Source organism: Crinia signifera, chromosome 3, assembly GCF_055691185.1.
Source record: "Crinia signifera chromosome 3, ASM5569118v1, whole genome shotgun sequence".
NCBI classification, from domain to species: domain Eukaryota; kingdom Metazoa; phylum Chordata; class Amphibia; order Anura; family Myobatrachidae; genus Crinia; species Crinia signifera.
Genome location: NC_139219.1, coordinates 233,402,982 through 233,427,750, shown reverse-complemented (window position 1 = coordinate 233,427,750; position 24,769 = coordinate 233,402,982). Strand labels below are relative to the sequence as shown.

General features: G+C 44.3%; 1 protein-coding gene across 2 annotated transcripts in view; it reads right to left on the bottom strand.

Annotated features, from left to right (window-relative positions):
- Positions 1 to 10,934: 10,934 nt before the first annotated feature.
- The window catches only part of MCCC1 (methylcrotonyl-CoA carboxylase subunit 1), a 35,248-nt gene continuing 21,413 nt past the window's right edge, over positions 10,935 to 24,769 (bottom strand). For both annotated transcript variants that reach the window (XM_083177646.1, XM_083177645.1), the window contains exons 13-19: positions 22,070 to 22,286; positions 20,621 to 20,707; positions 19,168 to 19,217; positions 18,369 to 18,506; positions 14,746 to 14,853; positions 11,804 to 11,875; positions 10,935 to 11,178 (exon numbers count right to left, since the gene is read on the bottom strand). In XM_083177646.1, coding sequence (XP_083033772.1) covers positions 11,062 to 11,178; positions 11,804 to 11,875; positions 14,746 to 14,853; positions 18,369 to 18,506; positions 19,168 to 19,217; positions 20,621 to 20,707; positions 22,070 to 22,286 — 789 coding nt within the window. In that variant the 3' untranslated portion in view covers positions 10,935 to 11,061. The remainder of the gene's footprint in view (positions 11,179 to 11,803; positions 11,876 to 14,745; positions 14,854 to 18,368; positions 18,507 to 19,167; positions 19,218 to 20,620; positions 20,708 to 22,069; positions 22,287 to 24,769) is intronic.

Genomic DNA, 24,769 nt, shown 5'->3' with positions numbered 1-24,769 from the left:
AATTGGGGCACATATTTTGGGGTGCTTTTTCTCCTTCATACCTTCTGAAAATGAAAAATTTTGAGCCAGAACTGCATTTTTGTGTAAAAAAATGTAATTTTTCATTTTCACTGCCCACTTGTATCAAAATTGGTGAAACCCCTGGGGGTTTGAAATGTACACTATACCCCTAGATGAATTCCCTGCGGGGTGTAGTTTGCAAAATGGGGTCACTTGTGGGGGGGTTCCACTGTATTGGTGCTTGGGGGGTCTTGCTAATGCGACATAGCACCCACCAAAATTCCACCAGAATCTGAGCTGCAAAATCCAAAAATCACTCCTTCCCTTCTGAGTCCTGCCATGCACCCAAATGGTATTTTTTGGTCACATGTGAGGCATTACCGTACTCGGGAGAAATTGGGGCACAGATTTTGGGGTGCTTTTTCTCCTTCATACCTTCTGAAAATGAAAAATTTTGAGCCAGAACTGCATTTTTGTGTAAAAAAATGTAATTTTTCATTTTCACTGCCCACTTGTATCAAAATTGGTGAAACCCCTGGGGGTTTGAAATGTACACTATACCCCTAGATGAATTCCCTGAGGGGTGTACTTTGCAAAATGGGGTCACTTGTGGGGGGGTTCCACTGTATTGGTGCTTTGGGGGTCTTGCTAATGCGACATAGCACCCACCATCATTCCACCAGAATTTGTGCTGCAAAATCCAAATATCACTCCTTCCCTTCTGAGTCCTGCCACTTTTTGGTCACACATGAGGCATTGCCGTACTCGGGAGAAATTAGGGCACAGATTTTGGGGTGCTTTGTCTCCTTCATTCCTTCTGAAAATGAAAAATTTTGAGCCAGAACTGCATTTTTGTGTAAAAAAATGTAATTTTTCATTTTCACTGCCCACTTGTATCAAAATTGGTGAAACCCCTGGGGGTTTGAAATGTACACTATACCCCTAGATGAATTCCCTGAGGGGTGTAGTTTGCAAAATGGGGTCACTTGTGGGGGGGTTCCACTGTATTGGTGCTTGGGGGGTCTTGCTAATGCGACATAGCACCCACCAAAATTCCACCAGAATCTGAGCTGCAAAATCCAAAAATCACTCCTTCCCTTCTGAGTCCTGCCATGCACCCAACTGGTATTTTTTGGTCACATGTGAGGCATTGCCGTACTCGGAAGAAATTGGGGCACATATTTTGGGGTGCTTTTTCTCCTTCATACCTTCTGAAAATGAAAAATTTTGAGCCAGAACTGCATTTTTGTGTAAAAAAATGTAATTTTTCATTTTCACTGCCCACTTGTATCAAAATTGGTGAAACCCCTGGGGGTTTGAAATGTACACTATACCCCTAGATGAATTCCCTGAGGGGTGTAGTTTGCAAAATGGGGTCACTTGTGGGGGGGTTCCACTGTATTGGTGCTTGGGGGGTCTTGCTAATGCGACATAGCACCCACCAAAATTCCACCAGAATCTGAGCTGCAAAATCCAAAAATCACTCCTTCCCTTCTGAGTCCTGCCATGCACCCAACTGGTATTTTTTGGTCACATGTGAGGCATTGCCGTACTCGGGAGAAATTGGGGCACAGATTTTGGGGTGCTTTTTCTCCTTCATACCTTCTGAAAATGAAAAATTTTGAGCCAGAACTGCATTTTTGTGTAAAAAAATGTAATTTTTCATTTTCACTGCCCACTTGTATCAAAATTGGTGAAACCCCTGGGGGTTTGAAATGTACACTATACCCCTAGATGAATTCCCTGAGGGGTGTAGTTTGCAAAATGGGGTCACTTGTGGGGGGGTTCCACTGTATTGGTGCTTGGGGGGTCTTGCTAATGCGACATAGCACCCACCAAAATTCCACCAGAATCTGAGCTGCAAAATCCAAAAATCACTCCTTCCCTTCTGAGTCCTGCCATGCACCCAACTGGTATTTTTTGGTCACATGTGAGGCATTGCCGTTCTCGGGAGAAATTGGGGCACATATTTTGGGGTGCTTTTTCTCCTTCATACCTTCTGAAAATGAAAAATTTTGAGCCAGAACTGCATTTTTGTGTAAAAAAATGTAATTTTTCATTTTCACTGCCCACTTGTATCAAAATTGGTGAAACCCCTGGGGGTTTGAAATGTACACTATACCCCTAGATGAATTCCCTGAGGGGTGTACTTTGCAAAATGGGGTGACTTGTGGGGGGGTTCCACTGTATTGGTGCAACATAGCACCCACCATTCATTCCACCAAAATCTGTGCTGCAAAATCCAAAAATCACTCCTTCCCTTCTGAGTCCTGCCATGCACCCAACTGGTATTTTTTGGTCACATGTGAGGCATTGCCGTACTCGGGAGAAATTGGGGCACAGATTTTGGGGTGCTTTGTCTCCTTCATTTCTTCTGAAAATGAAAAATTTTGAGCCAGAACTGCATTTTTGTGTAAAAAAATGTAATTTTTCATTTTCACTGCCCACTTGTATCAAAATTGGTGAAACCCCTGGGGGTTTGAAATGTACACTATACCCCTAGATGAATTCCCTGAGGGGTGTAGTTTGCAAAATGGGGTCACTTGTGGGGGGGTTCCACTGTATTGGTGCTTGGGGGGTCTTGCTAATGCGACATAGCACCCACCAAAATTCCACCAGAATCTGAGCTGCAAAATCCAAAAATCACTCCTTCCCTTCTGAGTCCTGCCATGCACCCAAATGGTATTTTTTGGTCACATGTGAGGCATTGCCGTACTCGGGAGAAATTGGGGCACAGATTTTGGGGTGCTTTTTCTCCTTCATACCTTCTGAAAATGAAAAATTTTGAGCCAGAACTGCATTTTTGTGTAAAAAAATGTAATTTTTCATTTTCACTGCCCACTTGTATCAAAATTGGTGAAACCCCTGGGGGTTTGAAATGTACACTATACCCCTAGATGAATTCCCTGAGGGGTGTAGTTTGCAAAATGGGGTCACTTGTGGGGGGGTTCCACTGTATTGGTGCTTGGGGGGTCTTGCTAATGCGACATAGCACCCACCAAAATTCCACCAGAATCTGAGCTGCAAAATCCAAAAATCACTCCTTCCCTTCTGAGTCCTGCCATGCACCCAACTGGTATTTTTTGGTCACATGTGAGGCATTGCCGTTCTCGGGAGAAATTGGGGCACATATTTTGGGGTGCTTTTTCTCCTTCATACCTTCTGAAAATGAAAAATTTTGAGCCAGAACTGCATTTTTGTGTAAAAAAATGTAATTTTTCATTTTCACTGCCCACTTGTATCAAAATTGGTGAAACCCCTGGGGGTTTGAAATGTACACTATACCCCTAGATGAATTCCCTGAGGGGTGTACTTTGCAAAATGGGGTGACTTGTGGGGGGGTTCCACTGTATTGGTGCAACATAGCACCCACCATTCATTCCACCAAAATCTGTGCTGCAAAATCCAAAAATCACTCCTTCCCTTCTGAGTCCTGCCATGCACCCAACTGGTATTTTTTGGTCACATGTGAGGCATTGCCGTACTCGGGAGAAATTGGGGCACAGATTTTGGGGTGCTTTGTCTCCTTCATTTCTTCTGAAAATGAAAAATTTTGAGCCAGAACTGCATTTTTGTGTAAAAAAATGTAATTTTTCATTTTCACTGCCCACTTGTATCAAAATTGGTGAAACCCCTGGGGGTTTGAAATGTACACTATACCCCTAGATGAATTCCCTGAGGGGTGTAGTTTGCAAAATGGGGTCACTTGTGGGGGGGTTCCACTGTATTGGTGCTTGGGGGGTCTTGCTAATGCGACATAGCACCCACCAAAATTCCACCAGAATCTGAGCTGCAAAATCCAAAAATCACTCCTTCCCTTCTGAGTCCTGCCATGCACCCAAATGGTATTTTTTGGTCACATGTGAGGCATTGCCGTACTCGGGAGAAATTGGGGCACAGATTTTGGGGTGCTTTTTCTCCTTCATACCTTCTGAAAATGAAAAATTTTGAGCCAGAACTGCATTTTTGTGTAAAAAAATGTAATTTTTCATTTTCACTGCCCACTTGTATCAAAATTGGTGAAACCCCTGGGGGTTTGAAATGTACACTATACCCCTAGATGAATTCCCTGAGGGGTGTAGTTTGCAAAATGGGGTCACTTGTGGGGGGGTTCCACTGTATTGGTGCTTGGGGGGTCTTGCTAATGCGACATAGCACCCACCAAAATTCCACCAGAATCTGAGCTGCAAAATCCAAAAATCACTCCTTCCCTTCTGAGTCCTGCCATGCACCCAACTGGTATTTTTTGGTCACATGTGAGGCATTGCCGTTCTCGGGAGAAATTGGGGCACATATTTTGGGGTGCTTTTTCTCCTTCATACCTTCTGAAAATGAAAAATTTTGAGCCAGAACTGCATTTTTGTGTAAAAAAATGTAATTTTTCATTTTCACTGCCCACTTGTATCAAAATTGGTGAAACCCCTGGGGGTTTGAAATGTACACTATACCCCTAGATGAATTCCCTGAGGGGTGTACTTTGCAAAATGGGGTGACTTGTGGGGGGGTTCCACTGTATTGGTGCAACATAGCACCCACCATTCATTCCACCAAAATCTGTGCTGCAAAATCCAAAAATCACTCCTTCCCTTCTGAGTCCTGCCATGCACCCAACTGGTATTTTTTGGTCACATGTGAGGCATTGCCGTACTCGGGAGAAATTGGGGCACAGATTTTGGGGTGCTTTTTCTCCTTCATACCTTCTGAAAATGAAAAATTTTGAGCCAGAACTGCATTTTTGTGTAAAAAAATGTAATTTTTCATTTTCACTGCCCACTTGTATCAAAATTGGTGAAACCCCTGGGGGTTTGAAATGTACACTATACCCCTAGATGAATTCCCTGAGGGGTGTAGTTTGCAAAATGGGGTCACTTGTGGGGGGTTCCACTGTATTGGTGCTTGGGGGGTCTTGCTAATGCGACATAGCACCCACCAAAATTCCACCAGAATCTGAGCTGCAAAATCCAAAAATCACTCCTTCCCTTCTGAGTCCTGCCATGCACCCAAATGGTATTTTTTGGTCACATGTGAGGCATTGCCGTACTCGGGAGAAATTGGGGCACAGATTTTGGGGTGCTTTGTCTCCTTCATACCTTCTGAAAATGACAAATTTGGAGCCAGAACTGCATTTTTGTGTAAAAAAAATAATTTTTCATTTTCACTGCCCAGTTGTACCACAATTGGTGAAACCCCTGGGGGTTTGAAATGTACACTATACCCCTAGATGAATTCCCTGAGGGGTGTAGTTTGCAAAATGGGGTCACTTGTGGGGGGGTTCCTAACTTTTAGCATCTTATGGTGCCTAGAAACCTACATGGTGCCTAAAAAATAATCTCATAAAAAGGAGGCTCCAAAATCAAGTAGGTGCTCCTTCTATTATGAAGCCTGTGGTTTGGTCAACGTGCACACTAGGGCCACATATAGGATATTTATGAAAACAAAAGAATTGGGGGAATCAATTTTTAGTCACATTTCTCTAGTAAAATGTACTGTGTTCCTTAGAAAAATGTATTAAAATTGCAAATCTGCAAAAAAAATGAAATTTTGAAATTTCACCTACACTTTGTTTTAATTCCTGTGAAACACCTAAAGGGTTAACAAACTTCCAAAATGCTGTTTTGAATACTGTGAGGGGTGCAGTTTTTGAAATGGTATAATTTATGGGGGTGTCTCACATACAAGTCCCTCAAAGTCACATCAGAACTGAACTGGTCCCTAAAAAAATCAGTGTTTGAAATTTTCTTGAAAATTTGAGAATTTGCTATTCATATTGTAAGCCTCCTAGTGTCCAAAAAAATGAAAAGGAAGTTGAAATAATGATGTCAACATAAAGTAGACATATGGTCTATGTTAGTTATTAACTATTTTGAGTGGTATGATTATTTGTCTCACAAGCAGAAAATTTAACATTTTGCAAATTGCTAAATTTTCCATTTTTTTTACGACATTTTGGTATTTTTCACAAAAAAACACAGACTGTATCGACCCAAATTTACCACTAATTTGAAGTACAATGTGTCACGAAAAAACAATCTCAAAATCACTGGGATAAGTAAAAGCAAAAAAAAGTTATCCCCACTTAAGTGAGACATGTCAGATTTGAAAAAAAGGGCTCTGTCAGGAACGCAAAAACTGGCTCTGTCAGGAAGGGGTTAAACTGCATAGAGGTAACCCTGGTTAAAACAAAATTAAATAACCTACTCTTTCCTTCTCTTAACGGAGACAGGAAAAAAGACACAGAGGAGAGAGAGGAGGGGGCTATAATACCCAAGGTGGGCGGTCCTAGAGAAAAATATCCTGTCTGAATCTATGGGGGATGGGGAATATCCCAGTGTTAAGGCTGCCATGGGGATCGTAGAAGAAAAAAGGCTATACTTTATATTTTTCTCAGGCACAGACAGAGTCTGAATGTCGAATGTATACGACCAATCGCCGTACGGACGGGATCGGCCTATACCACCTGCAAATATGAATGGAGATCACGGCAAACTTAAGAAGCTGTTTTCTCCAGATCAGTTTTTTCCAATGTCATAGCCATTAGTATTCAGATCCATGCTATGCAGCCCTGTGTATAAAAATAGAATATTTTGTTTTGTAAAAGAAGCGTATATTCCCCCCGCCCAGCTATAACCAGCCCAGGGCTTATTAGTGATACGGTCATTAGGACTACACCAACTAGGTCGACAGGCAGCAAGGTCGACATGGATTTAGGTCAACATGATATTAGGTCACCACAAACATTAGGTCGACAGTCAAAATGTCGACATTGGGGTTTTCACTGTTTTTTTGAGCCGACATGTGAGTAAAATAGTGTGCCGAGCGTAGCCATTGTCGACATTCCGGTAAAAAAACTAAAAACCATGTCGACCTTTTGACTGTCGGCCTTGCCTATGTCGACCTAATGTTCGTGTCAACCTAATGTCATGTTGACCTAGACCCATGTCGACCTTGCTGCCTGTCGACATAGTGGTGTCGACCCAATGCTTGTCGACCTAGTTGGTGTTGACCTAACAACCCACACCCGCTAATTGAACTGCTCCTGATTGTAGAATCTCAGGGGGACATGTATGGTCCCCCCCATATTTATATAACCAGCACCAGGCCCACGGGCTGGTCCTGTTTCCCCAAATACAGGAGACAGAATGAATAGGGGTCCACTGTATTGTAACAACCAGCACCGGACCCAGTCAGCAGGCTAATGCCACAGTCGGGAGAAATTTTTTATATAAATTCCTACGGGCAAAGCTTTAACCCCTGACTGGTCAGCCCAGGCAGGGACCCTTACGGAGTGGGGACCCACCAATAAAGGCACCCCAGTGGGCACCGGACTGATAGACAGCAAGTGTAAAAATTAGATGAATAAACTATTGGGTTAAGTTGTGGAACTACAAGTCCCAGCAAGCATGACCAATAGTCAAATAACACACAGACACCTTAGAAAAATAAAACTTTAATTCATACTACAATAACTCATACATACTTGCCTATAGGTTCCGATGTAGGCCTATCCTCCAGTGGAATCCATAGGGTACCTGCAGAATGAAATTATACTCACCATCCAATCCAGTAAAGCAAGCGTCCTTTTCGGTCCATGTAGCATCCAGGGGTTAAAGGAAACAAACCGCTGCCCCGATACCATTAGGAACTGGAGAAGCACCAAGTTTGTTTACACTTGGTTTTCCTCCTCCGAACTGGGGGATTTGCCAATGACATCAGACACCGTCTCCTCTCCGCAGCCAATCAGCAGCCAGGGAGCTGATAGCGGCTAGGTAGCAGGGTCCGATTGTGGGGCACAGAGCATTGTGGTCGCCTTTGCTGCTCCGGTGTCCATGCTGGAGCACACTGGCTTTGGAGGCTGAGGCCTAGGTAGCGGCTGAATCCAGGTAATCCCATGTGTCTCCTGTACAGGGAGTCACCGTGTAGGAGACCAGGTCAGTTTTATCGCTGAACTTGTTTTGGTGAAGGATTCCATTTCTGGCAGCCCTTTCTTCTTCACAGTGTTCTTCACCCCCATCATCAAGCCACAGTCTTCAATTCCTCACAGTGGGGCAGATGTATGATGTGTCGTTATGGGGGAGAAGGGGTATCAGCGCACGTTATGTGCACTGATACCGCTTCTCCCCCATGTATGAAGGAGCCAGGATGCGGTAATGGACAGGGGCGCTATGCGCCCCTGTCCATATCGGCGCTGCTATCAAAATGATAGCAGGCCGAATGTATGAACGGTCAGCATCGCTGACCGTTCCGCACGAAGCTGGGTTTGGCTTCGCCAGCATCAGGCTGGCGAAGCCCTATCTAAACAGCAGGGACAGCGCTGTCCCTGCTGTCAGCTGTGGGCTGCGCTGGGGATCTCGCGTGAACAGCGAGATCCCGCGCATGCCCAGTGCGGCCGGCCGGGGGACAGGAGATAGCGCATCAGTATTAACTGATGCGCTATCTCCAGAAAGGGACATCGCCGAAGGGGGGAGTTAGCGCTCCCCCGCTTCGGCAGACAAGATGTTAATACATCTTGTCGATGTCCCTTCCTGCTTCGCCTCGCTATTGAGGCGAAGCAGGAAGTATCATAGCGGCGCGATAAGCGCTGCTATGATACATCTGCCCCAGTGTTCTTCATCCTCGATCTAAAGCCACAGTCTTCAATTTTTCACAGTCTTCAGACCACAGTTTTCAATTGGTTACAGTCTGCATCCTCTTAGTTCCCTAAATGATACACTCACTGCCTCTTTATCTTTGCACGCCAGTGTATTATGAAATTCTTTATTAGATCTCCCAAACGGTTCATGAGAGTTCTCCATCTCATTTATCCACAATTAGCTTCACTGGAATCTCCCAGGCGAACATCACATGAGAAAGCACTACATACGGCCACCAAGTTTCAACCCCACTCTGAAGGTGCCCATACACAGTACGATGGCACCATGCGATGCGATGCGCGCTCCCGTGGGCATCTCATCGCACAGTACAAAAAGTATGTGCTGCACATACTTTTTGTACTGCCCTCGAATTGCATCGCATGCAAAATGCATGCATTGCGATGCGATCCAGCCCGTAATGGGTGCGATCATTGCACAGTGTATGGGCACCTTAAGTGCTGCTTCCTCAGCTACACAACACTTGGCAGTTCCCCATACCAAGCCAAGTGTGACAACCCGCTCAAACTGTACAGTATATTGGTCTACATCGATCAACATCATACAGACTTAGGGCGGGATGTTCTAACAGCTCCACCCCCCTTCGTGCCCATCGCCTACATAATTATCGCATATGCTCTAACATATGCGATAATTATGGCAAAGGACAGCTCTTGTGTTAAGAGCGGTACTTTGCGGTGAGAGTCAGTGGGTCCCGACGGCTCTCCCCTCCCTCCCTTACCCGGCGCTGCTGCGTTGGGCTCTCCTCCTCCCTGCACCCGGAAGAGGATCATAGTGCAGGGAGGAGGAGGTCACAGGTCTGGGCAGCACAGCACTGTGCTGCCCGGACACAGGTGAGGGGGGCGGCAGTGGGTCGCGGTAGAATCCCATTTCTCATTTGAGTTTCTAGTACTGTACATATGTACATCTGGGAGTCTATTGTCAGTTCAGAGAAACTGACTGGACACAGATTCCCACAGCCAATAAATAACGGAGATTTAGAAATCTTGCATATGGGTAACAAAACCAACATTAGCTCCCAAAATATCGTTATTCAAGAAAATATTGTAATCCAAGAATAAATACACAAGCACTGTAGTAAGTATATGAACAATAATATACATGTTCTATATTAAAGAAACCTATATGTGTATTTCCTGCATCCACTGCATGTAAGCTTTACTGCACTATCTACTTCACAAGGTGAACTCATAAGCAGTTACAGCACACCGTCCATAGAGGAGAAGGAGAGTGTGTATTGTAGAGCCTTCCTGTGTGGATTATAAATGGTTTCCTACCCAAAAGATAAACATTACTATACATTTGTGGTCTTTTTTATTGTTTTGGAGGACCGATCAGTATTTGATGTAAGACTTATGTACCGTACATATGAATGTTATGATACTATGATTTTGATCCCAACTATAGGGCACTACACTGTATTTTATCTATTTGCCTATTCCAGGCCGATAACACCTGACCAAGTATTATCTGCTCCTTTTCTACACCATAGATTGTATCTTTTCTTGTATTATATTTGTGCTGTAGTATATAACCTGTAAGACCTTTGTACATGGGCATTTTGTCATATACAGATATAGCCACTGCAGCTCAAGCTTTTTTGGTGTGCTCATATTGCACCCGCGGTGCAGAATCGTGGCACCATCCCTGCTTAATGTGTTTCTATGAGCCGCAGGGGCAAAATAGATGCATGAGTGTGGCGATAGGATCGCACCAGTCACCACATATGTCGCATGTGGTGATTGGCGCATCAACAATGAGGTGGCTACATGTGTATATGTCCTGTTTTTCCTATTAAACTTTTGTACTTGGTCATAATGGTTAGCATTGCTGCCTCACAGCACTGAGGTCATGGGTTTGATTCTCACCATGGCCCTAACTGTGCAGAGTTTGTATATTCTACCCGTGCTTGCGTGGGTTTCCTCAGGGCACTCCGGTTTCCGCTCATATTCCAAAAATACAGGTCGGTTAATTATCTTCCCAACAAAAATGGTAGGAAATATAGAGTGTAAGCTCCACTGGGGCAGGGACCGATGTGAATGTTCAAATATTCTCTCTAAAAGCACTGCGGAATATGTGTGCGCTATATAAATAACTATTAATAGTATTATTATTAATAATAATAATAATAATAATAAAAAGTGATCGAATACAAGCTTACATATCATAATCTACATTAAAACAGATGTTGGAAAAAAATCAGTATATAAAATACTAATTTACACTGGTAAATTAGGATTGAACAAACATGTCAACATACTGTAATAAATCAAAAAATAATATGGACAATTTTCAAATCAAGAACATTTTTATTTCTTGGCTGTCTGTAAAACAGTATAGAATGTTTAAAGTAACAGGAACAATATAATCATAATTTCTTGTAATAACACAAGAAGCAGATATTTCATAGAAATTATTCTGACTCGGCTTCTTCTTCAAACTCAACAAGTGGAGCGTGTCTGCTGGCTTGGACACCTTCTCTGAAGTGAACTTTTTTTATGGTGCCAGCTTTTGGCGCTCTTATCGTGTGCTGTTAAAAAGAAATACCGTAAATGTATAATTAAGCATATGTATTTCCTAGCACCAAGACAGAATACAATACATTACATAATAATACTGGAATAAACAGGATTGGAATTAATAGGCACTTTTTCAAAAGTACCAAAATGTAAAAAAAATGATATCACTAAACTTTATGCCAGGATGAACATATTGTTAAGGTGCCCATACACGCTGCGATAATTGCATGCGTTTTGGACTACAGCGCATCGCATGTGATCTGAAGCTAGTTCAAAAAGTATGTTCAGCACATACTATTTAAACTGTGCGATGGGATGTCCGCGGAAGCGCGCATTGCATTGCATTGCACGTGGCAATTGTACCGTGTATGGGCGCCCATAGAATTCAGGCAGTGAACCAAGTGCTCAGCTATGGAGCTATCTGTGCTCTCTGTTGCTACCTTTCTGCTAGTACAGACTTACTGTACATGCTTGAGTCCAGATGGTTAAAACAAATTGACTAACATCTTTATTAAGTCATGGATAGCCTTAAAACCTAGACTGTAATGGCGAAGTATGGGAAACTCTGTGCTAGTGTTTGACCAACTCTGATTTACTGTGTGTAATGATAACATTAAGAAAAACAGCAAGACGTACCTCCATTTTCATAGCAATCATGACCATCAGAGGATCTCCAGCTTCCACTTCATCACCCACTTTTACAAACACCTTTAAAAAAAGTAAGCTATTATAAATAGGCCATGTATGGGAAAAGACATAGGGTCCTATTCAAACCTCTTTGCGCGGCCGTGAATTTGCTGCAGCTAGCAATCCGTTAAGCCGCCGCCATTCTGGAGTGAAAAATCGCCTTGTGAATTAATGTGCTCACTGGCGTGAATGGATTTGTACTGGTGCACATCTATTCACACCTGAGAGGATATGTCCAAATTTCTTCCTAACAGTCTCACCCTCAAGTGAATTTTACACTGACATTTTACAAGTCATCGCAGGCATCACGTTGCCCAGGACTTACTCAGCGGCTGCGATGAAAAACAGGCACATCGGTCCGCTACCGACGTCACAAACAGGCTCAGGCACACCTGCGTTTTCCCAGTAACTCTTTTGTGGCACGACCAGCCTTTTTCTTGGCACTCCCATGAAACAGCCAGTTCCCACCCCCACACGCCCACTGCATGCTAATCACCTTGTGTACAGCCAGTTCCCACCCCCACATGCCCACTGCATGCTAATCACCTTGTGTACAGCCAGTTCCCACCCCCACATGCCCACTGCATGCTAATTGTGTACAGCCAGTTCTGACCCCCACACGCCCACTGCATGCTAATCACTTGTGTACAGCCAGTTCCCACCCCCACATGCCCACTGCATGCTAATCACTTGTGTACAGCCAGTTCCCACCCCCACACGCCCACTGCATGCTAATCACTTGTGTACAGCCAGTTCCCACCCCCACACGCACACTGCATGCTAATCACCTTGTGTACAGCCAGTTCCTACTCCCACACGCCCACTGCATGCTAATCACCTTGTGTACAGCCAGTTCCTACTCCCACACGCCCACTGCATGCTAATCACCTTGTGTACAGCCAGTTCCGACCCCCACACGCCCACTGCATGCTTATCACTTGTGTACAGCCAGTTCCCACCCCCACACGCCCACTGCATGCTAATCACCTTGTGTACAGCCAGTTCCCACCCCCACACTGCATGCTAATCACCTTGTGTCCAGCCAGTTCCTACTCCCACACGCCCACTGCATGCTTATCACCTTGTGTACAGCCAGTTCCCACCCCCACTGCATGCTAATCACTTGTGTACAGCCAGTTCCCACCCCCACACGCCCACTGCATGCTTATCACCTTGTGTACAGCCAGTTCCCACCCCCACTGCATGCTAATCACTTGTGTACAGCCAGTTCCCACCCCCACTGCATGCTAAACACCTTGAGTACAGCCAGTTCCCACCCCCACACGCCCACTGCATGCTAATCACCTTGTGTACAGCCAGTTCCCACCCCCACACGCCCACTGCATGCTAATCCCCTTGTGTACAGCCAGTTCCCACCCCCACACTGCATGCTAATCTCCTTGTGTACAGCCAGTTCCTACCCCCACACGCCCACTTCATGCTAAGCACCTTGTGTACAGCCAGTTCCCACCCCCACACTGCATGCTAATCTCCTTGTGTACAGCCAGTTCCTACTCCCACACGCCCACTGCATGCTTATCACCTTGTGTACAGCCAGTTCCCACCCCCACACGCCCACTGCATGCTAATCACTTGTGTACAGCCAGTTCCCACCCCCACACGCCCACTGCATGCTAATCACCTTGTGTACAGCCAGTTCCCACCCCCACACGCCCACTGCATGCTAATCACCTTGTGTACAGCCAGTTCCCACCCCCACACGCCCACTGCATGCTAATCACCTTGTGTACAGCCAGTTCCCACCCCCACACGCCCACTGCATGCTAATCACCTTGTGTACAGCCAGTTCCCACCCCCACACGCCCACTGCATGCTAATCACCTTGTGTACAGCCAGTTCCTACTCTCACACGCCCGCTGCATGCTAATCACCTTGTGTAAAGCCAGTTCCCACCCCCACACGCCCACTGCATGCTAATCACCTTGTGTACAGCCAGTTCCCACCCCCACACGCCCACTGCATGCTAATCACTTGTGTACAGCCAGTTCCCACCCCCACACGCCCACTGCATGCTAATCACCTTGTGTACAGCCAGTTCCCACCCCCACACGCCCACTGCATGCTAATCACCTTGTGTACAGCCAGTTCCCACCCCCACACGCCCACTGCATGCTAATCACCTTGTGTACAGCCAGTTCCCACCCCCACACGCCCACTGCATGCTAATCACCTTGTGTACAGCCAGTTCCCACCCCCACACGCCCACTGCATGCTAATCACTTGTGTACAGCCAGTTCCCACCCCCACACGCCCACTGCATGCTAATCACCTTGTGTACAGCCAGTTCCCACCCCCACACGCCCACTGCATGCTAATCACCTTGTGTACAGCCAGTTCCCACCCCCACACGCCCACTGCATGCTAATCACCTTGTGTACAGCCAGTTCCCACCCCCACACGCCCACTGCATGCTAATCACCTTGTGTACAGCCAGTTCCCACCCCCACACGCCCACTGCATGCTAATCACCTTGTGTACAGCCAGTTCCTACTCTCACACGCCCGCTGCATGCTAATCACCTTGTGTAAAGCCAGTTCCCACCCCCACACGCCCACTGCATGCTAATCACCTTGTGTACAGCCAGTTCCCACCCCCACATGCCCACTGCATGCTAATCACCTTGTGTACAGCCAAAGAACAGAAAAGGTTGCAGGACCTGATCACAGCTTTGGTGTCACACACTGCGCCCAATCCGCATGTGCATTTCATCGATAATTGCCTGCCCTGCAAATTCGCAGCTGTGCGATCAGGTCTGATTCGGGCCCATTAACACAACTTATCAGCATTTGTTGCATGAAAAAAAAAAAAAAAAAACATCTTACGTACAGTTTTCCCAATCCCTGCTGAACAATGCGAAGTCTGGCCATTACCTTTTCTATAGTTCCAGTCATCGGAGCTACCGCCCCTCTTTGTGTTCCTGATGTGCTAACTTCTGACAGATATTTGGGGACTGGGATGCTCAGCTGAACATTGCCGTCCTGCAGCGGGAACAGAATACAGTTTTATATGAGAATATGACAGATTAGACTCAGCTTCTAGGTATGCTGCAATACTTCATGGACAAATTCTGTGCGCAGTAGGTCTAGCCCACATGCAGTAGCTTGTGTGGTTTATACGGAGCTGGCAGTTACACTGGCGAGAGGGTGTGGATCATAGGTTCACACTGTAAGAGGTCAACAGGCTCAATAGACAACATGTCAAATATAGACACAATAGGTCAACAGTCAAAAGGTTAATATGGAAATAGTCAACAAAAGTTTTATGGGGGCCATTTACATTTTTAAACCATGTAACTCCCAATTAGTGTACTTCTCGGCTTGCCATGCTTCAGGCGGTATCCGGACTGATCATAGACTGACTCATGACAGTCATATGGTCGACCACGAATGGTCGACAGTCAAAAGGTCGACATGGGTTAAAGGTCGACACACAATAGGTCGACATGGTCTAAAGGTTGACATGTCAGAAGGTCGACATGAAAAAAGGTAGACATGCATTTTTGTGGGCAACATTTTCAGCCGACATGTGCCGACAGGCAGTATTTCATGCCCTACCATCCACTAGAGCAGTGTTTTTCAACCACTGTGCCGTGGCACACTAGTGTGCCTTGAGCTGCTCCCAAGTGTGCCCCCAGATCTACAGATGCCCAAACCAGTTTATAGCCACCACCAGTTCAACTGTTATTTACTGGTTTCTTTTTTTCATGTAAAGGGTCAATGTATTTTAGTTTTGTTACCTGTGGGGACCAGTGTGATTGTTTTTTATATGGAGGCCAATAGGTTTGGATTTTTCCTGTGGGGGCCAATATGTTTTGCCCTGTGGGGATCTCACGGTGTGCCTTGGCAATTTGAAAATCTTATTTAGTGTGCTGCAAGGTAAAAAGGTTGAAAATCACTGCACTAGAGCATGGAGGGAGAATAAAATAGTGTGCCGAGCGTAGAGAGGCACCGAGCCCGAAGCATGGCGAGCGCAGCGAGCCATGCGAGGGGACGCGGTACACTTAGATAGAGTCCATGTCGACCTATGTCAACATAGACACCCTAAAAACATTAGAAACTCATGTCGACCTTTTTCCATGTCGACTGTTTGTCTGTCGACCTTTTACCTGTCGACCTTTAGACCCTGTCGACCTTGTGACTGTCTACAATTAGTGGTTGACCATATGACTGTCTATCATGAGTCAGTCTATGTTTTATACCGTAACCGCTTCAGGCAAAGTGCCCCACTCCACTACCACTGTGCTTGGCACAGGTTACTCTTTCCAATCCTATACCACATAGAAATGCTCAAACTAAGGAAAAGTTGAAAAAAAAAAAGATAATTTAAAAGAAAAAAGCAACATGTTAACCAGAAGTGCGGTCTGCCTTGCCGACATAGCTCAGTCCACACAGACATGTGATCAGATAAATTAGAAACCTAGTAGCGCGTGACAAGCAAAAATGTATTGTGAATTTCTTCCCACTGTATGGATGTCTGCAACGGTCACCCACCACTAAAGAGCGGCAGGTTAATCAGTTCAGGCATCTGAAACAGCCATTTTTGGCAAATAAAAATGTTTCACCTGATGTATCAGATGTTTTTTTTAGAAATATCAGCCTTCATCACCCAGCCCCGTATATTACGGCCCCTGGTGTAGCTGGGCATGATATATATGTGCAGAACTGTAATAATATTCATATTAATGTGTTTGATAGTGTGTAATAAACAGATGTTTTATATAAAATTTGAGGTAATTTGTTATTCAGGTCAGTCTTGTTTTATTTAATAGCACACAGATAACTTTTACTAGTATGGATAACATGCAACAGAGGGTTCCCAGAAAAATGGAGTTGGAAAACACTGATCCAATGCATCCTTCATTTATTGTGCACATGTTGTCATGTTAGTTGCACACAATTCTAGTTAGTATTCTATGAGGTGTCTTCAATGCTCTGACAGTGATCAGTGCCGATAGTTCGCCATCATAGTATTCTACTCCCTCCCCTTCACTCGCCGTTTCCACCTGTTTTTTTTTCAGCGACGTGGAAATGGCGAGTGTGCCCACTAAAAGGGCGGGGGTCGCCACAAAATGCAGCGAACCTCTGCGCTTGTGGTGAACCTCTGCGTTTAAGGATCCTCACCATGGATTCTGGGCAAACATTGAATAAGGGGGTTGGTCGGCGAGGATGGCGTTTCCTCACCGAAAATAAGCCACCCTCTCCGTACAAACCGATCTGGCCATGGCATTGAATACACCTCTATATCTGACTTTCAACCTCAAGCTGCTTCAGGAAATTAGGTGAAACAAATCTTTGATATGATACAGCTATTTTTTTTGTGTACAAAATAACAGGACTTCAGGGGTGAAATTTAATAGGATGAGAGATTCAGAAAGTGAGAGATTTGGTAAGAGATCTCCAGTTTTTTTAAAGCGGCAATCATTTACACTGCAAAGCCAGTTTGAGTATCTGGAGATTTCTTACTAAATCTCTCACTTTCTGAATCTCTCATCATATTACATTTCACCCCACGTGTCAATGCTTAGTTAGAGAGAATACTCTCCTTGAGAAAACTTTAAAATCTATTGGGAATATTGATCAAAGCTTAGAGACAGATAAAATGAAGAAAGATAAATGACCAACCAATCAGCTCCTGGCTCACATTTTTCAAGCACAGCCTGATAAAAGATCTCCATAAATCTCCCAACCCACAAGATGCAGAATTCGCACCCAGGAAGTTACTACACTCTGTGGGCCGGAGACAATGAACCTGGTGCAGAGCTAAACACACATCAGCAATATTTGCTTCCACATTGCATGCACCGTAATACATCAGTATCTCTGCATGATTGCCACTACTATACTCATGGTTTCCTACTCCATATTAATATCAGGGCACATTTGCGCCAACCAAAGCTAGGTGCACATGATAAACTTGGAACTTGGCATGGTCCACATTTCTGTTTACCCACTCTCACTAAACATGGCATATAGGAGACTGCATGGTTATACACGTAGAGGGGATGCAGTTACCATCCCGGCGGTCGGGATCCCGGCGTTCAGAATCCCGACCGCCGAAATGCCGACACTTTCTCCCTCCGTGGGTGTCCACGACACCCCTGGAGGGAGAATAAATTAGTGTGCCGAGCGTAGCGAGGCACCGGGCCCGCTGCGTGGCGAGCGCAGCGAGCCTGCAAGGGGGGGCGATCCACGTCCCCCCCTTGTCGGCATTTCGGCTGTCGGGATTCCGGCGTCGGGATTCTGAACGCCGGGATCCCGACCGCCGGGATTCAATACTGAATCCACGTAGAGATGCCATTTAAACACATGATGCTACATTGCCGGAACTTTTTTTTAGCTTGGCACCGGAGTGTTTTGGGCACGTTCTTTTAAGTATTAACATTCAGTAACTTTCACTCACTTGCAAGAAATGTAAATCAAATTTCTGCAGCAAGAGTAATCTATTTACAATACAATAATAAAAATGATGCCCAAAGTAAAAATAGCAATGTTACCATTGAGAATAGATGTATGGTGTCATCAATGATGATGAGCTTGGATCTACAGAGCGTGCCATCCACAGAACATTTCAGGTAAGTAAGGCCGCCCTCATTCACCAGCTCTCCTGACACTTTCAGCACTCGATCATGTATCTGTAACAAGGAGAAATGCATTACACACTACAGAATCTAAAATTAATTTCCATTAAAAAGCAATATAGCAGAAAAACTTATATTTGTATATAACTAACTGTATAAGCATTATTAGGTTCAGTCTGTTTATATTCACCAGTCACCAGAGCAAATGTCTTAAAAAAATGTCAAGAGGACTTTTAGGCAAATCAATCCCGATTCCATAACAGTGAAGACCAAATTTGAAGTAAAAATAAAAATAATGGGCCTAATTCACCATGGATTCGCTAATCGCTTTTTCAAACCAATTTGCAATCTTCGGAAACTGTCGTCTGTGCAAAGCTGAGTAAGTCTCTGGCTTCCACTAATCTGCGATTTAGACAGGCTGGAAGTGGTCAGCGCTGAGGCCAGAGACCCACCTTAAAAACACCTAGGCACACTTGCCTTCTTTAAACACACCCATTAAACGCCATGTTTCCACCGGCTTCCTTTCAGTCAATCTGTGACTGGATTGTGAAGGGTTTGCATTTTCATTCACAATTTGGGGTGGTGTACATGCAATACAAACGCCAGACGATAATCGCTCAATTGACATTTTCTGAAATTAGCCCCAATCAATGTTCTTTTTTATTTTTATTGAAACGGCTCACTACAGTGCGCTATCATAAGGTGCTTCAGTTACCTTTATGTCAAATGATCCATCTTGGTTGTAATTGATTTTCATATCCACTTCTATGGAAGGAAAAGCATTATCAATAGGTGACTGACAATGTGCAGATACTTAATTTTAGAGGAGGCCCAACTGCATCAGGGAGACAGTCGTAGAATAAATGGAAGGAGAATGGGAGCCTAAAAGATAGGTTTGGAAAGACGACACATAATTTGGATATACAGTACAGGGCCTTCTTCAGAAATGGGAGTAAAGCAAAAAGTAACTTCGCTTCCCTTGCATTGCAACTTAGTTTGCCCATGTGCAAATACATTTATTACTTATTTTGCATGCAGGGTGAATACTGGCTGCTTTGGCATGTAGTCTGTAGACAGATTTTTTTTTTTTGCACCGCAATTTAGATTTCAGTTAGAACACACCCAATATAATGTACATAAACTATGTATCTATATGGAAGCTATAATTATTCTATGTATATTTACAGCCAATATCATGAGCAAATGCAGGATTTCTAGAAGAGGATTTCCAAACGCTAACTTTCAGAGCATGCGTGGACAGCACATGGAGGGGGCATACTTAGCTCTTCCTATGGTGCAGTGTATGTAACATTACAGACATACTGTATATATAGGGCCAGTGATGACAGCAAGCAAGGTTATGTTATATTAGATCTACAGTGTCTAGGTCTATAATCATATGGTCGACCACTAATGGTCGACAGTCACAAGGTCGGTAAGGTCCACAGGGTCCACAGGGTCCAAAGGTCGACTTTGGAAAAGTCAACATGGTCAAATGTCGACGTTGTTAAGATCGACATGCGGTATTCATGTTTTTTAGGGGGCCTACACACAGGATTGTATCCTGCCGGCCCCTGTGTCATGCTGGTGTGATGCAGGTCCTGCCAGGATCCACAGCCTGTTCCACCTCTGCTGCCACATTGCCTCCAGGACAGGCAATGACATCCCTGGGATCTCCAGGCTGAGCCGCTGCCCCCATCCCATCAGAGCCGTCGCCGGGACAGTCAATGTGACCCACAGATGCGCCATCACTTCCGGGCCAGGCCGGACTCCATGGCCGCCGGGACTTCCTCTCCCTGCTGCCGTCTCTACCCCATCGCTGCTGGGCGCAGGGCACACTCTCCGGGCTGCCAGCGGGACCTCCAGGCTGACCCGTAGCAGCCCAGTCCTGCAGGCAGACCAGCAGCCGATGCTGCCCCATGCCAGGCATCTCCACATCTGGGGGGCCGCAGCGTCTCAGTCTCCGACCGGAGTACACCTCACCCGGCACCAAGGACTCTCCGGTCACCGTCTCCCCCTGCATCCTCCCCGTCCATGCCACGATGAGCTGAGCTCTCCTTTGCCGGGGGATGGGAGCTCCTACATGCGACCATCCCCAGCCCCCACCGGATGCTGTATCGCAAATTACACAATTTTATACATGAACTTGTAAAACACAAGTCACTTACTATTTTCTCCATCCATCAAGGTGAGGTTTCTGGTATATAATATATTCAGTCTTCTACTGCCACTGGAAGCAAATGGAGAGAATCTATCTAAAAAAGACAAAAGTGGAAATAACAAAAAGGTACATTAAACAGTATAAATTAAACCGTGTACCTGCGGGGATGCGATGCGCGTCCCCGCGGGTACAATATTGTATAGCACAGAAAGTATCTGCAGGCAGTACTTTTTGTGCTGCATTGCATTGCATCACTTTAGTAGTACATGCGATGCGATGTACATTTGTAACTATTAACTTAAAAAAAAAAAAGAGGCTGAAATCTCATAGCATCGCACCCGCAAAGTACAGTACATCGCATTGCATCCACTTCAAGTGCCAAAATCGCATGGCAGCTTGCAGTTCAAAATGCACAGCACTCAAAATCGGTGCGTGTATGGGCACCTTTAGACAAATATTCATGATAGTCCATGGCAGGGCTAAGACTGCGATGAATGGTGCATGGGAACGTGTAATCTGTAATTTTTCATGCAATCTGTTGGAGCAATGCATTGGAATTGCATAAAAAGTGGCCATATCGTACTAGTGGATGGCAGTCTTTAGGGAACCACAAGATGAGATCACCTGAAAGCTGCAAACTAAGCTTACCACTGTCTGGTAAATACATAATGGGTATCATAACCAATTTAGCTAGTGCTTTAGGGGTTAAAGCATGTTCTTAAATACCCAGGGTGGAATTTAATAGGATGAGAGATTCAGAAAGTGAGATATTTGGTAAGAAATCTCCAGGGTTTTTTAAAGCGGCAATCCTTTACAATTAAAAATCAAACAGGTTTTGCAGTGTAAATGATTGCCCATTTAAAAAACAAACAAACAAACAAAAACCTGTGATTTCTTACCAAATCTCTCACTTTCTGATCCTCTTATCCTATTTAATTTCCTCCCAAAGTCTTTATACTAGATGTTGTGTGGATATAGCCAAAATAGCGATCATCAATCACGGAATTAATATGTAAATGCCACTGGATTGTTTGACTTATGTACAAGGTTATCTTTGCAATTTCATAAAGAAAACTGTGCAGCTTTCTTGTGTTAAGAAGACTGTCAAGAAAGGAGATCAAAATATAATTTTAGTATAGTTGTAACATTTTTCCTGCAACATACAGATGGAGTGTAGCTCATGCTTGCGGGGGCTGGCCATAGGAGCAGCAGACGGGCAGGATCCTGCCGCCAAGCCACCGGCTGACTGGGACGTACGTGCGTGTGAGATGCTCGCACGTTCCAGTCTAATGGAGTCCCTCTCCGCCAGTGGGGACATTCTGGTGAGCGCTGGCAGTGAATGAGAGGGGCTACATCTGTATGAGGACTCATTTTATATACTTAATATCTATACAGAAAATCCATCTATCTATCTATCCATCCATCCATCCATCTACAGTAAAGCATAGGGACAAACCTTCCCAATGTAGATTGAACTCATTTGTTAACACTTGCTCCTTCAGAATAAGGCCGAGTGCAGCCTGGCATAACATTTCACTGGAGGTTCCTTTCTTAGGGGGAAAGAGTTCATTATAATGCTGAGGAATGAAATTAGTATGTACATCCCCTGCTTCAAATGCTGGGTTTCCCGAAAGACTGAGGAGGAAATCAATATTAGTGCTTAGGCCGACAATCTGAAAAGACAAAACAGATCAAACTGATTGAAGACGGATATTTCAATATATTTTATTTTGTACATTTTATTAATTTACTGACATTTACCTGATACACTTCACTGTTTATTGATCTTTTCCTCTCACCCTTATAACCCTTTCACACTGCAGCTCTTAACCGGTATATTGCCAATTGTTTAGCCTTTTAAATCGGTTAGAGCTGCAGTGGGAAAGCACCAGTCTGCATTTACCGGTTACAAATAATCGGTATTTGCAAACGGTCCTACACGGTTCAGAGCCAGTATATAGGACTCAGGCAGTAGTTATGAGAGCGCAGTGCATATGTAATGAGCCGCTAATTACATATGTACATATGTAATGAGTGGCTCATTCATATGCACTGCGCTCATTACATATGCGCATATGTAATGAGTGGCTAATTACATATGAACTACGCTGTCTTATAGCTACTGTCTGTCCTGCTTTCACACTGCAAACCTGCTTGAGACCCGGTATTTATGTGCAGTGTGAAAGGGGTTTAAAACTGTAATATACCCTTTAAAATACCCTTTCAAAATGCCAGGTCTCAAACGTTTAGGCACTGTGAAAGCAGCATTATATGTCTTCTATATTTATTTTGTTTATTTCATGATTTACTTTTCTTGGATATGTTATAGCATATATTCTTTGTTATATACAATGCATGCCTTTTTTGTATATGTTTGCTGTTTTTTTTCTGGCACTTCTGGTCCAAAATGTAAACAAAATATAAAAACAAAGACAGGACACCAAATGTATAATTTTCTCCAAAATAGGCTATCCTCAGTAAGACCTGGGGAGGGTTGTAACGTGTAGTTGTCAGAATCAACCTAGTACTTGTGGATTAGAACTGAAGCCAAGAGGGAAATGCTGGACTGCACTTGGGATAACCTGCGTGGTTCATGCGTATGCCTGTAGCCCATTCTTTTCACTAGCTGGTGATTCCTATTTTATAGACACTTTTGGATTCTGCTCATGTGTGACAATTAAAGAGATTTTATAGAGTTTTGGCCTATTTTATGGCATTTTAAATAGTATTAAACTATATTATTTTCCCTTCCTTTTTTTCCATATTCCAGAATTTGTGAGACCAAACCTCGGATTTGATAATAACAGTTTTCCCTGTTATTCAAAGCCCTGGTGTAACAGTATTCCTTGTATAGTGTATATTAGTCAGCTGGTCCACGTTTGGATCTCATAGTTTTTAAGGAAGTTTAAAAACCACTTCACCCGACCAGGCAACCATGATCGGCTAGAAGTTTTGGAGAGACCAGGCTACCATGATCGGCTAGAAGTTTTGGAGAGACCAAGCTACCATGATCGGCTAGAAGTTTTGGAGAGACCAGGCTACCATGATCGGCTAGAAGTTTTGGAGAGACCAGGCTACCATGATCGGCTAGAAGTTTTGGAGAGACCAGGCTACCATGATCGGCTAGAAGTTTTGGAGAGACCAGGCAACCATGATCGGCTGAAGGGATTGCTCGAGTGAGGATACAAGCTTATCCAACGTTGCACCAACTGGTCACTCTGGGGTAGCCCTCCTGAGTATTGGACAAGTATGTATCCAGCTTTTGTTACATAGTCCCAGTAGTTTAGGTTTACCACTCAGCCACACCATAAATATATCATCTTCTTAAAGTAGGTATAATGTAATCAGGTGCATGATGAGCATTGATAGTGGTGATATAGTAATTCTCATAGTCAGTCAAAGATACTTGTATATGATAGTGCCATGTATGAGCCCTTTGCTGTGTATTGCTACTGCAGATAAAATCAGTTTTCAAAGAATTGGTTCTTATGCAGTATAATATCCACCAATAACAAAAGCTATTCATTTGGGGGAAACCGCATAGATTGTTAGAAATTGTGCTGGTCAATACTTCCATTGCAGATTCATGTGTTATGTTATTATAGGGTCTGGAGACATTTAGTTTAACCAGAAGAGCATCCTCTGGAAGAGGTCCAAGTTGAGCGATCTTAGTTAGCATATTGATTGCATCAGAACTGAAGCTTTCAGAAGTGCACACCACTAGTTGTAGATAAAAATCTACGAGCTGTAATAAAAGCTGGCACAGGGGATTTTATGCCAGAATGATTAGTTTGCCAGGTGGTTCTATTAAACTAATAAAAAAAATAAAAAAAAACATCTCCATAGAGCTCAAGGATCTCCCTGTGGCCAAGGACTTCTGTGGGAAGAAACACTCGGTTCATCACATTAATTCTGTTATTGACCATCTGCCACCACTACTTACAGGGGGTAACAGACAGGATCTTGGTACAAAAAGAATTAAAATCCATCTACAAATTTTTTAAAACATGGTTTTTTGGGGGGATTATTCTGTAATTACGGATATTTAGTTATGGAGGGTCGATCCTATTAGTGCCGAAGGGTGCGAGTTGCCAATCGGGTGCCATTTAAATGCTGAAAACGGCACCCGAATTTAGTATCCCATAGCTTTTACTAT